The 14,478-nt window shown below is 42.3% G+C and overlaps 1 protein-coding gene across 2 annotated transcripts in view; it reads left to right on the top strand.

The window, feature by feature from the left end:
* Positions 1–14,478, top strand: part of nbeab (neurobeachin b) — a 196,152-nt gene that overhangs the window by 147,747 nt on the left and 33,927 nt on the right. For both annotated transcript variants that reach the window (XM_079676160.1, XM_079676159.1), the window contains 3 exons: positions 12,460–12,577; positions 12,663–12,765; positions 13,733–13,848. In XM_079676160.1, the coding sequence (XP_079532286.1) occupies positions 12,460–12,577; positions 12,663–12,765; positions 13,733–13,848 (337 nt within the window). The remainder of the gene's footprint in view (positions 1–12,459; positions 12,578–12,662; positions 12,766–13,732; positions 13,849–14,478) is intronic.

Here is a 14,478-nt window from a genome sequence, read left to right as displayed (position 1 = left end):
GACTCCAGCATATTGACAGATCATTTCCATTAATGAATCGGAGGAGTCTGCCTTGTTTCACTCTGTGATTTATGCCCTTGCTTCATCATCCTCTGAGCTCAGGGTTAACTAACAGACCCCTGAATGACTAAACCACAAATTGCTGGATGAAGCGAGTTGCTTTGTTCAGGAGTTTAATTTATGCGTAGATATTATGCGTCATCTTTTTTTATTGTATTTCTTATATTTCAAGTTATTTTATTTATATAACCCACAATTACAAATGAAGGCCAATTTATTACATACTATATCCTTAAACTTAATAATAATCTAAACGTTTTATATCTCAAATATACTTCTAATAAAATACCATGTTGGTTTAATAATTTTCTTAAAATAATTTCTAAAGGGAATTCTGCACATTAATCTCTAAACAGCCTACAAGGAATAACTTGGTGATGTAAAGTCACTTAGGAACAAGTCACCTTGGAAGACTAGGTTTAATTTAAACAATTTCAACAAAGAACTGATATGTTTTTAAGGATGGTTGGCTGCCCAGACTGTTTCTTGATTTGGTATGGAGCTGCTTTTGTTTGTGGCTGCTGGTGTCTCATCAACTCTGATCTTCCATGGCGACCATCCAGGTTGTTCAAAGCCACACACTGCTGATAGTGCTGGCCTCAGCCTGGCCTGTCACCCCCACCACTGCTGCCACATGGAAGGAACATTTGCTCGCCACCATTTTATGCCGCTGTCACCATCCCTTCAAGAGGGGAGGTGAAAAGGAAAGGAGGGAAAGAGGGAGGCTCACCCTGAGCGGATGCTTGACAAAAATGGCAGCAGAGACATTTTGTCTACTTTCATTAGTTCTGGTGGGGGTGAGCTGTGCTGAATATTAGCCTGTTACTGGAAAAGCCACACATTGTGGAGTGCAGATGAGGAGCATGTCACAATCAAATTTACCCAACCTCATTTCCATCTCCCTCACAGAAAAAGTGGGACATATGGGACAGGATGCCAATTGCTTATTTTATACGGTAATTAACATCCCTCAAACCGTGTTATATGGTAGGTGTGTCGCAACCGTGACAAAGTTTATCTTACAAATTTACATATATATTCCGATAAGGTTAGATTTTTTGGCTCCTAACACGCAAAAAAGGCTTATGTGCTGTATGTCATTAAGACATGAATGAACGTTGTTGGCTATCAAACATGTATAGTTTTGTTAGGACAGTGTCACTTTCAGCAAAACTCAGCACCATCCGTGCTATCATTTCCTTGAGTGTGTATTATATATAGCATCTGTCAGGTTTAAATTGGGCCCCTTCCTAAACCCAACCACACACTGTATGTATATGTGTGTGAGTGTGAGGACAGGGGTCTGTTTTTATGTGAGTGAAGGACAGTTTGGTATGTGATATGTTTACACATGCTTGTAATAAACCGGATTGTTTGCTGTTGTTTGTAGTCAGCATGACCTATTCATAATCACCCACCCCACAACTCCCTTTTGGAGCAACGCCAAAACAAAGATGCTTGATCTGGTTTCCTTTTTTTCAGTCTGCATCTGATTCCTTTGTTTACCTAAATAATAGCATTCACACAAACACTCCCTGATTGGTGCTAACCCCGGCGGGTGGGTGTGTGTGGCAGTGTTAGTGGAGATGTATCTGAATGTTGTTTTGTCCTGCTGGGCTTTCATCTGGTGGACTCATTATAGTAGTCATCTCACTGGGCTGTAAAGAAGCTCAGGAGACGGGCTCCCCATGAAAGAGTCATGATGGACGAAGAAGTGCTGATGTGCAGGTTCCTGCCTCCAGGCTTTCACCTGCTCAGGAAAAGCCCCAAGGCAAAAAGAAGCATGCCGCTCAGACCAGCCAATGAATGACTGCAGAGCTAAAGTTAGACAGTTGCTTACTGGGGGCCTTGAAATGTTTGGTAAAAAATAAAGTTGACTAATAAGTAAGTGCATTTCTGAATCTCTTTTTAATGATAGAAGCAAGCAAGTGAAAAGGAGGATGAGAGCACCAAAAAGATGGATAAAGTTGTACCGTTCTACCTTGTTTAATTTCAAACGATTTTATTAGTGTCAATTCCGTGGTCTTGGCAGGGCTTGGAGGTGTCTGAGCGAGGAGTGCGGGCGCAGGGTGAGAGCATGTCGGCTGTTGACACCATCTAACGAAGGGAGGATTAGGAGTTTACAGAGGCAGTAATATGATAGGTCAAAAAGAGGAGGCACTCCTCCACAGCACTTGGCTCTGTAATGAATGATTGACTGGAAAAGGAGAAGCTGCCACTCGCTGGCTGAGTGCTCATCTTGACGCCTGCCGCACCGCTCCATGGCTCCCCTTGATCACGTTTCGCTGCTCCCTTCTCATCTAAGGCACCAGTCTGCAGGGAAAAGCTGCTTTTCCCTCTTATTTTTCTCCCTAATTTACACATTTAAGACATTTTTGTTTGCTTATTTGCAATTCCTTTTTTTGTCAGTGAGCCTCTCTCTATCAGTCCTACTCTCTCTATCAGTCCTACTCCCAGCCCTGAAACCAGCCCACACACACACACACACACACACACACACACACACACACACACACACACACACACACACACACACACACACACACACACACACACACACACACACACACACACACACACACACACACACACACACACACAAACACACACACACACACACACACACACACACACACACACACACACACACACACACACACCCTCATTTACAACCTTCCCTTTCTCTTCTGTTTGCCTCGAGGCAATGAACTAATTTCAGGTTCCATAATTGCAGTGTGTCGTACACCTGTCTGCTATTAATTCTCCCCCGCCTCTCATTCTCTTTCTTAATGAGGTATTATTGTAATTATTGTCATTATGTTATTTTCTGTAATGAACCTGATTGATGTTGTTGTTGTGGCACTATTTATTCCCCATGATTAATGTAAATGTGTTAAGATATTCTACAGGCACTGGTAGTCTGAGACTCGTGCTTATGGGTGAACTCGGCCCCTCATTCCCTCATCAGCTGACCTCTGAGTTCCCGCTCAGTGCAGAGTTTGTGTTGGAAAAGGAGAAGAGAGCTGAGCAGCCTGGTCGCCACTGAATAGGGCCCTGCTTGTAGCCATTTTAAGACCATTACAACAGTGAAAGGCTACACAATGGCCAGCACTGGGCTTTGTTTCAGCCCGTCACTTGCACCCTTTGAAAATCAAATAGTGCTATGCCTTAAAAGAAAAGGTGAAAAAGGTTTTGCCCATACTCCCATGCTTTATGGAAAATCTGGTTATTTGTTGAAAAGGGCAAAAAAAAGTCTTCAGTGACTTGATCTTGAATGTTATTGTCAAAGAAGCAAACTACTGGAAGGAATGCTAAAGAAAATCCCAGCTGAATGAGAGATGTTGAATTTTTTTTCTTAGCGGCTCTCAATCCAATTAGGAGTTTAATAAGGGTCATGCATAGAAACTTCACGCTGCAGGTCGGGTTCTTTTGGGTGCTTTTGGAGAGTAGGAAGGGGCTGAAGTTGGATAGCGCCTGACTGAAGGTTGGTCTCTTTAATGTAGGGTGAGGGGTCTTGTGGCCTGGTGAGTCATTGAAACTGTCTGGGGAGCACAGATTATCTTTTCCGTTATTCTGAAGGCGAGGTCGAGAGATAATCTGACGCTGTGGTTAGATTGGTTTCTCAGGTGGTACCAATTACCTGAACTCTCCAAAGCCTTTGCTTCCCCCCCTCCAATGCTTCTGTAGTGCTGTGTCACTCGCCCTGAAATTTGCTTAGGATGTATTTCTTTAAACATCTTCACTGATCTGGACTTAATTCAATATCATGGAGCTCTCAATAACTAGTTATGTATCTGTTGTTGTCAGGTTCAGCATCTTACCTGCAACACTCTCCCTATTCTTGTAACTTAGACTGTGGGTGAAAATGCAGAAAGGCGATATGGGTCTTTAGAGGGGCCTTACTTGATTTTTAATCTCTCCCTATGAGAGCGAGAGTGGGTAGGAGGGCCCTAGAAGTGGCCACGTCCAGCCTTTGTGGGTTTGTTCACATGCTGGGGAGCTTTGAGTGTCTGACAGCCGTTTAACTCCACACGACCTGCTTCTCAAGTGCCATCGTTTGGTCGCTCTTGAATCCTGTTAGGAGCCATAATTACAATTCATGCACTCCCTGCGCTTCTTTGAAGAGCCATTGAGAAAGCAAAGAGGGGTGCGAAGAGCCTCAGAGAGCTAGCAACACTGGCCCTGCATCAGCGTGGAAACACTCTGAGGGCTTCAGTAAACTGCCTAAATATTGTGGCCTGTATTGTCAAAATAAACCACAGCACAGTTTATTGTGCTGATGCATAAAAGGATCATTTGTTTATAAAATGTAAAATAGAGTTAAATGTTTATAAGTGTGAGTTATTATTTACAAATTGCAGGGATAGGTTTCTTATTGTAAATTGAAATACAATTTATATGACACATTTGATAAATTAACCGTTCTTTCAAGTATGCAAACAATTTGAAGTGAAGCGCATTGGATGACTTTCAAAGGGAAAGAGGAGAAAGGGTTATGCCTAATAGGTGCTTTAGTAATTTCTGAGTTTTCATAGCTTAATCCGTTCTGAAAAGCTGAAGAGAAGAAAGGCTGAAAATGGCCCTCAGTATTAATTCGATGTGACTTCTGTACAATAAGGGCTGTGGATCCCAGAAGCCCATTTCCAAGCTTACCTTCTTTCATCATCCCCAGCCCTTGGAACTTTTGCCTAAATGTTTCATGAAACCAAGGCTGTAAGCCTCTTTGGTATTCTGTCTTTATAACGCCTGGTTTAAGACTATTATTACACCATGTTCAAGGCAGAAGAGCACATACAAACAGTGAAGCTGCCGCTCCATTGTGTGAAACTCAAATTGATTTAGTACAATTGGGAGAGCAATTGTATTAAAACACACATATTCTATGGCCCATTTCCCCCCTTTCATTTGGGAGTTTTGCAAATGCAAATAAGGGTTGCTTTGGTTTCCTTTGTAGAAATAACTTTTCCCTCTGGTTTTCTACACATTTTTGAGCAGAATGTATCCTTTATTATTTATAAATATTCATTGATTTAAACACACCATTTCCTCATAGAAACTAAAGTGTGACTGACCAACCCAAACATAAAGACAATGCCTTATTCAGGGTTCCTCCTGATTTTTTTGCGTTAATAAGATGTTAAATTAAAATGAAATTAAATGTTGCACTTTTGTTGTCAGCATGAATACGGACCCTCCTCAGCCCCCTCCCCCGACAATTGTGTAAAAAAACAATTGTGAAGTCTGTGACTCGTGTGAGATTCATTAAAGTCTTTATTTTGTTTTTTCTCTTCCTGCAGAGAGAGATAAAGCAGGCAAATGATTTGGTTTCTCATCAAAGAATCCTATGATGATGTGCCTCAGAAAAGTACAGGGTGTATCTCACAGCTTTCACTGCTGCCGCTGCTTTGAAACACATTCTCCCCCATTATAAAAATCATCTCAGGGATGCGGATAAATGTTTCTTTGTTTTATGATTTCAGGAAACCAAAAGCCTACTTTTCTCCTTGTGCATGTTTTGTTTCCACCAAATAGGGGGAAACTAGCGAGGGACACATTGGGTGGGTCAGTGACCCTGGAGAAAACAGCTTGCATTAATATGGTCTAATCCAATGTAATTAGTCAAATTACAGCACGCCAAGCAGCTTGTCAGGGGCTGTCGGCTTTGGCAGGAACACAAGATGGCGTGGAATCCCACTGGACAGCATTGAGACCCTTAAAGTCACTGCAAAGCTGCCCTTCTGCACTTACTTTTACTCCTTTCAGTCTATTTTCCTGGTCTCCTCTATCGTTCTTTCTTGACAAAAATGGGGAGGGCTCTTTCAGTTGTGCAACAATGTTTTCACGTCTACTGAGTCGTCTCCTATACCCCCAGGCTGCTAGCTTGGCTTCATGCCTGCCTGCTAAGGTGGATAGAAATGATATGAGGATTCATAGCACAGGCTACAGAAAGTCAGAGTAATTATATCAGTGCTGCACTCCTCCTACGTGATTTTATGAGAGAGAGCCAGATGCACGCTAACTAGCGCTGCTAAGAAACGTAGACATGGTTAAGACACTTTCTCATGTCGTAGGCTTAGCATTGGTAAAAAGATTTAAACTATATAATTACATGAGGATAAAGTACAAATTATCTAGTGCACTCAACAGCCAGATTATCATCCCCCTGCAAGCCCCGTTCAGCCCCAAGGGGTGGGCCTGTATGACAAAAGGCCCTCATTAGCATACATTTACAAGCCCTCTCGTTCAGAGAAGCCGATAAGAACCTGTTCCACCTTTGCTTTGGCCCTGAATGGCTTGTTGTGCTTTTGGCAATGACAGATAAGTCAGGGTAATTCTACTTCATGCCTGAAAAAATGATGCTCCAGATTCTGGCTGCATCCCGAAGGTGTCACCCACGATAATCCTCAAAGAGCGTCCAGAAGAAAGGGGGCTGTGTGTTTTCCAGATGATATACTGCGAATGACAGAAAGAATTATACGAAGGAAGCCAAATCTGTAACATATTATTAAGCAATTCCCAGTGAATAACAGGGATAAAAGGATAATGGATGAGGGTGTCGCTATTACCTTGGTGCTGAGGGAAACGGCAAAGCAAAGGTAGAGAGACAAGATTAATTGAGGACGAGTGAGGCGCTCATTGCTCATCAGGCCCTCTCGTCTCACCGCTTGCTCTCTCCGTCCCACTCCTACTCTGTCTCTCCGCCTCTCCATCCTTGTCTCTTTCTTTCCCTTCTTCTCTGTCTTGCTCTGAGCCCCTATCCCTCCCACGCACCACCACCAGGAAAAAATGAAAAGAAAAGTGGGATTTAGAGCGATCAGCTTGGCACTCAGTGGCAGCCAGAGGAAGCTGGTACTCAGGCCACGGAGATTTCAGTCATCTTAAGGCTGACAAGTCCCTGAAAAAGTCCCATTAGGAAAAGCTTGCTGAAAGACACCATACCAAATGACTGCATCCCTTCTCCCAAGCTCCTTAGTGAAGGCATCCTCAAGCTGTTTATCTGGATGATGTGCTCACTAAGTGTGTGCCTGTACAGTTTGTGTGTGGCTCTGGGTCATCACTTGAGCATGTTCATATTTGTGTTTACATTTGGTGTGTCTTTGTTTGTTTGTTGATTAGCTATATCATTTACTTTACAGGAAGGAGACAACATAAATTGCATTTCATGGAAACAGAGTTGAGTTCACCATCAGTTATCCTGATACAAAGGGTTAGTTCTTAAAGCTTGAATTGGAGGTGGCTTTTCAATGAAACGCAACATTATTTGATACATAGAAGTGGCATACATCACAAAATCAACAAACTCCATTGGCCAATTGGACCAGTGTAAATTGAAATCAGTTGAAATGTTCTTGTAAGATTGAACTTAAGAGCTGTGATGTCAGTGGAAACCTCAAATGTCTCTTTAAGTAGTTTCAAAGACACATTTGATCCCAAAATCTAAATTACTTATTTGTGGGTTTGCAGTTTATCTTTATTAGCTAGTCATTTGTTGTTGTACCTCTGAAAACTACAAGCAAAGTTCTATTTAGTTCTATTTTTGGAGAGAAGGAAGAACACGCAGCAACTTACACAGTAGCAATCTAATTTATAAATAGCATTACAGGAAAGGGGGAAAGGATATATTACAGTGTGGGAAGAACTGTGGAAGCCTTGGAAGAGGTCTGCACTCTCAGATTGCACTTCTAGTTTTGAAAAGTTCCTCCTAACCTTTCAGAAGCCTTGTGCAGGCTTCATGTGGCTTGATACCAAAGTTTGGGAATCATTAGTGATGAAAACCCCAAGTCTGAATAACTTAGGATTTCTTTTCCACTGCATTTATTTGGGGGTTTATATTTTAACATTGACATATAAAGAATATGTAAAGAGCCTTGACTCTTTAAGAAGAAATTGCATACTAGGAGAACGGCTCCTCCCACCTGTCCTACCGTGGCAGTGTTGAAGACAGCGCTGCAGGGCCTGCTAATGTGCGTGAAATACCATCCCTGACATAAATGTTATTGACAAACTCGGCTGGACATTTGGGGCAGTGAACTGTCAGCATATTTAATGCATATTCATCTCCTTTATCCCACTGGTCTTGCCAGAGCACCCGAGTTGTGTCATCTTGCCACACTCCAGCTACCACCCAAATGTATAGTGACACTGATTATGCAAATCTGAATCTTGTTTTCCCCCAATACCTGCATTAGGAGCTTGCTACTTTATTGAAGTTGAGATATGGCTCTCACAGTAAGGAACCCGGTGGAATACTGTCTACTTATAATCTGTGGGAATCTTTTGCAGTTTTATATTTATACATTTCATAACAGTTGTCACATTTAGGTGGCATCATATGAGAAATATGCTTTGATGCTAAGGCATAAATCTTTTAGGATGGAAAAGGGATTAGTGCTGAAATAAAAGTGGGGATTTGGAGACGTCGTGGTCAAAGAACTAAGAATTATGTTTGCGTGGCTTTATACAGTTTAAAATGGTTGTGGTAGTTTAATTTGACACAGTGTGCCACAACTGAATTGGTTTTAGAAAGAAAACATTTTACCTTTAAAGGGTAGGTTAGGGGTAGCCAAAAAACAAATTACACAAAATGATATGTTCTTGCTTACTGTTATACTTATTCACACGTATGGTTTCTGTTTGATGTTTTCACTGAAAATATTTATTATAAGGCCCCATTGTTTTTGAAAAGACAATTAAAATTAATTTTGCATACACACATTTCAGTTCACTTCCATTGTATTGAAATATAAGCCGGAATCTAAGAGACACATAAAGCTGAAAAACGACATCAATAAATTGCTTAGGGTTGGTAAGAAAATATTTGTATTCTTTTGTAATTTTGGTTAACAGACCCTCTAAGTTATTTTCTATTGATTTTGATTAGCTTCTGATTTAACCTCTTGTGTTATAATATTTGTTTTGACCCAGTCTACCACATTGTCTCTGGCTGATGATTCTTTCCAACTTATTTTAGAGTTGCTCTCTGCTCTCACTGTTACCGGGCGTTATGCTTTCTCCGACTGCTCTACCTCCTCACAGATTTGGCCTATATTGCCTGGGGTCAGCCATTGAATACTGTATATGCAGTGTGTGCTGATCCTCCAAATTGCCATGTGTGAAATCCATCCCACTCGCTCCTGGGGGAGTAGTCATATCACTCAAAATGAAACTGCCTCTTGTATCCTCCCCTTATTCTTCCACTTGGCTGTTCTCTCTGGCCGCCTGGGACCATGCAGTAGTGAGGCTTTATAGTGGAAGCCTATTAGACAAATCTTAGATGAATGCAGCGGAGGTGCTGTGATACCGGGTTGTCAGAATGCTCCACAGTCTCATATAAATATATCAGTCATGCTGGCTTGGAGGTCTCACTGAATTATATTATTTTCCTGTTTTGGTATAAATGCAGTGAAGGGGGATTGTATTGTCCCATACTGGAAGAAATTGCATCAGGTTTTAGAAAAAATGCTTCGTTAGATTTATTAATAACGTCTGTCATAGTGCCTCAGCCAATGTGGGGTTAAAGCTTTTCCAAAGTCACATATGATTAGAATCTATTTCCTTGCATGAAGCGGCTTCCTTTCCTTTTTAAGTATGATGTGCTCCATTTTAGCATCTGTACATTATCATATATGAGTTTCAGCCTAAACACTGGTGTCACCTGTGCCTCTCCTCATCTCATCTGTCACAATATGTTCCCGTTCTCCACCTGGGATGTTCTACAGGCCGAATGCAGCCTGCCCTCTGTCAAATCAGGGAGAGAAGAGAAAGGGAATAAAGGAGAGGGAGGACAGAGACGCTAAATTGCATTATGGCTATTATGCTGTGGAGGTGTATCTCCCTGCAGCTGGCAGCGCATGCGCCTGTGGCTCTTAATGAGCCTGCGTGGAGGGACCTGTGTGGAAACAAAAGACTGCGCTTGTCGGCCATACCAGACCCCTTCACCCGCCCCCTCACCGCTCCCCCAGCCCTGAGCGTGACAGACCAAGAGCAGAGCGCCGGTCCCTTCCTGGTGGCGTGATTAGATTGGGGCCGAAGTCTCCAGCTGGCAGGCCTGTCTGTGACTGGAGGCGGCCGTCCCCAGCGCTTGTCACTGGCTGACACCTCTGACAGGCAGGGGACAGCTTCAGCAGACAGGTTCATTAAATGGCATTTTTTACAGCTGGGCCTCCAAAAATGAGGGCTGGGCTTTGTCAAATCTCCAAGTCTACAGGGGCCCCTGCGTGTTGGGTTGGACCAAAGCTTTGTTGTTATGACACATTTTTTGATCTTGGCTGTTTGAAATCAGCTCTTTTTTCTCCTCTTTAGCCTCTCTTTTGTTGACAGCTAGCCCTTTGGCCTGTACTTTGTCATAGCAGCAAAATGTTCACTTTAGCTGGGTAACAAGAGACAGCCAGCACTAAAATAATGTTATATCGACAATCAGTTACTATTTTATAGCTGCTTTTATGACTTTTTCCATTCTTAACATCCTGAAGTGACAAGCCTGTGTGATCTGCATGTTTGCACTTATTGCTGGTTACATTTTCTTTAATAATACATGATATAACAAATGAAGAATTTGGAGGCAAATGTATGGCGCCGTTATGATAAAATGAATAGGGACTTTTTAGAACATGACAAACCATTCAAAGTCTCTTGACATCTAAACGACTTAATATGCATTCAAATAACAGCTCAAGAGTGCCTTGATGAAGTAAGCTGTTCCCATGATGCATATGTGTATGAGTTGCCTTTTAGCATTGCACTCATAAGACTACTTCCATAACATCTGGCTGCAGAGAAGGGGGTGGTGTTTGTGGTGGGGGTGGGGAGGTGCTGCTGGCCCTCAACAATGCGCCAACAGCTCCATGGTCCTCCCTCCTCCTCACCTCCCTTCCTCTCTACTCCCTCGCCAGTCAGCGCGCTGCCTCCTCCGGGCCTTGCTGTCTCTATGACAACTGTTTGAGTTGGGGGTTGCAGAGGTGTCAGGCCGGGGCATGACTGGGAGGAGAGCACCAGAGATGCTATGCTGCACATCCAGCATCTCCACCTAATCCAATTTTAATTGAGCTCCAGAGATTTTGGACGTGGCACGGAGGTCGGGCATGAGCTATTCCAGGGAGAAATTAAGGCGGCCCGGCTCGAGCTGCACTCTCCGAGCCTGTCACTATTTTAAATGAGCATTAACATCAGACCTAACCCAGCTGAACATCTCACTCTGGCTTCCCTCCCTCCCACCATGCCTCCTCCACCTCAATAACCCCCCACCACACACATACAGACACCCACACGCCCGCGCATGCACTGTAGAGCCTCACCTTCTTACTACCTTGTTATATCTTTATCCTCTCTCACACACCATCTCTGAACAGAGCCTATGTGTGATTATAACCTGGGAAGTTGATGAGGTTGCTCTGCGGCTCACACTGTTGGACAAAATTGTTCAGTCAGAGGGAGGTGAGAGAGTAGGAGGGGGGGAAAGGTGTGTGAGGGCACCATTCTCACCTGTCAGAACAACCAACTTGGTTTTCTGTGTGTGGACCTGCAGTCCCAGTGGTGCTGCGTACACTAATGATCCTTTGTCTGCTCTCCCCTCTCCTTGATGGTTTTCATTGATTATTTATGTGTCACAAACCCAACGGTACTTTCAATCACAAGTTGAGCTTTATACTGTAAGCAAACCAACAATGTTGTAAAAGACTGACAGTGATTCTGTAGAAAGGTTTATATTTCTGAATGGAGAAGGTGGATTACAAAGTTGTGATACAAAGTCTCTAACCCTTACTTTTTAAAACAAAGATTAAATGGACTGTACTAGTGCATTTTGGATACAAATCATGGAATATGTATTAATGATTCATTTAAAAAGCTTAAAGGTTAGAGAAACAAGCAGCAGTTTTCACAGCCAGTTGTGAAACAATGAATACTAGAGCTCTAGCCAATGTCTAACCGACTACTATAGTGTTCACAAACGGTTCACAAAGATGTTCTTAAACCTAGCAGCTGCCAACTTTTTTTTAAGTGAGTTGAGTTAAACATTGATCTTTTTGCCAGGGTCTGCTGCTGTCATGTTATCTGACAAAGTTGGGAAAACAGTGTTGGCTCACGTAATGCGCTTGTGTCCATTTTGCAGCATAGCAGCAGCTACATTTATTTAGTTTGAATAATTTAAATCATAATCTGAGACTTTGTCTACTTTCAATCGTGATAGGATACTGCAATTCCAGCAGCACTATGGAGCAACATTAAACAAAAATGTAAAGCCTGTTGCCCGACTTCATCAGACGACATCATATCTTTAACATACTGTCCTGGTGATGTATTGTATAGTAGACATATAGAAAAAGACAGTAGACATGATCTCTGGTTTGATCCAGCTATTATAACCTGAGGGACATTCTCTCTTCTTCTCTGCCCTTCTAGGTCCTAGCATACACTGAGGGTTTACATGGTAAGTGGATGTTCAGTGAGATTCGGGCAGTTTTCTCTAGACGCTACCTCCTGCAGAACACAGCGATGGAGGTCTTTATGGCCAACAGAAGTAAGTGGAAGTGCCAATTACAGCACTTGAAGTCCGTGCCTCTCCTGCTCTTCATCACTAAGGGATTTCTCTCACTGTTTCACAGCATCAGTCATGTTTAACTTTCCTGACCAGGCCACGGTAAAGAAAGTGGTCTATAGTCTTCCTCGAGTGGGAGTGGGCACCAGCTATGGACTCCCGCAAGCCAGGTGGGTCCTATGTTCCAAATACGAAACAATGTAAAATATTTCTCATATGTAATTCCTTCATGGCGGATGTTGCATCCTTTGTGTTGTGTGTAGCATCTGCACAGCTAGCCTGTAGTCATTTGAAGTCCCTTTGCTGCAGTTATTGAAGTGTACGTGCACTGACCCTGATTGAACTGACCTCGTTCTCTGACAGAAGACTGTATACAGCAGGGTTGCAGACAGGCCACAGACCATAGAAAACCCACATATTCCCTTCAGACTCTCATAGTGCTAACAGGCCCATTTATACACTGTTGCAACACACACATTTTCTCAAGATCTTCATCCAAGTCAATTCATTGGATATAAAGCAAGCCAGCCTGTGTTAACACATTGTAAATAAAATCTTTTTTCCAATCTACTGGAATCAACATGTTTAACTTGGGAAAACCGTTCTGCTATACTCGTTCTCTCATCTGAAGCTGGACCTCTTCTCGGTATGTTTATTCTAAAATGGACGTGCTCGACAAGAGTTTGTCTTCAGCTATTAAATGTCCTCAAGGTTTAAGGCTTTTATTAGTCATACGTTCCATAGCTACAGTGTAGTTATGACGATGAACATCTTAGGTCACAGGCTCCACCAACAGTGTAACAAAATAAAACAGAAAAACAGAAAGAATTACAAAGTAAATACACAAAAGAAAATAGTGAAATAGTGCAAATAAGAGTCTATATACAAGTGATTGGAATATGATATATTAGATACATAAGTAGCAGCCAGATGAATGTTATGGATGTTGTTTCAAAAGTTCAGGTGGTTAATAGTCTTATGGCCTGTGGGATGAAACTGTCCCTGAGTCGGTTCTTGTATCAGTTTCCTGTGATGTGAACAATCTTTAAAATGTAGGCTTGCCTCATAATTACTGAATGTTCTTTTCTTAATTGTTCAACAATATAGTTTTCTGGTTTGTTGTTTGAATGTTTTTAGGCGCATCTCCATGGCCACCCCTCGGCAGCTTTTCAAATCCTCCAACATGACCCAGCGCTGGCAGAGGAGAGAGATCTCAAATTTTGAGTATCTCATGTTTCTCAACACTATCACAGGTAAGGATTCCTCATACCATAGAGTGCTGTAATTATAAAGTGAAACTCTGTGGTTTAACTATGAAAAGTAGCCCAAAGTAAGAAAATAATGTATTCTCTGTTTCACAGCCATCAGTTACATAGATAGATTCTGATTTGTTTTCGTCCTTATCTGTGCAGAATTCACAACCAGTTAGAGGGTAAAGTTGTAATCTATTATCTACATGAGTTTCTCCACCATTAGTCTTATGACTTTAAGTTTAGCTATCATGATCAATAAACCTTATGTGTCAGTTGCATCGGAAACATACCATAAGTGGCCCCGGGTCTGTCGTATCTGTTTAAGAATCCATGGTAACCTAAAGTGGTGCTCAGCGCGATAGACTTCAGTGTTCATGTGAGTGTGCTGTTTGAAGCAAAGAGCAGGCGCAGCAGATTTTGCCGGATAATTAGTGCCTGACTTTGTGGGAGCGTACACATGTGTGTCTGCGGAGTTGAGAGGTTCTGTTGTCGACTCTCTGATCTGAACTGCAACTAACAGGGAAGGCGAGAACGACTGCACGCTGCTCTGAGAGGTGTCATCTTCTCTCTTGCTGCAGATTCATGCATATTTATATTTAGCTTGTGCTTGAGTTCGATACATTATTGTCA

This window comes from Notothenia rossii, assembly GCF_949606895.1.
Source record: "Notothenia rossii genome assembly, chromosome: 4".
Classification (NCBI taxonomy): Eukaryota; Metazoa; Chordata; class Actinopteri; order Perciformes; family Nototheniidae; genus Notothenia; species Notothenia rossii.
Note: the sequence above shows the minus strand (reverse complement) of the source record. Positions and strands in the feature narration are given on the sequence as shown.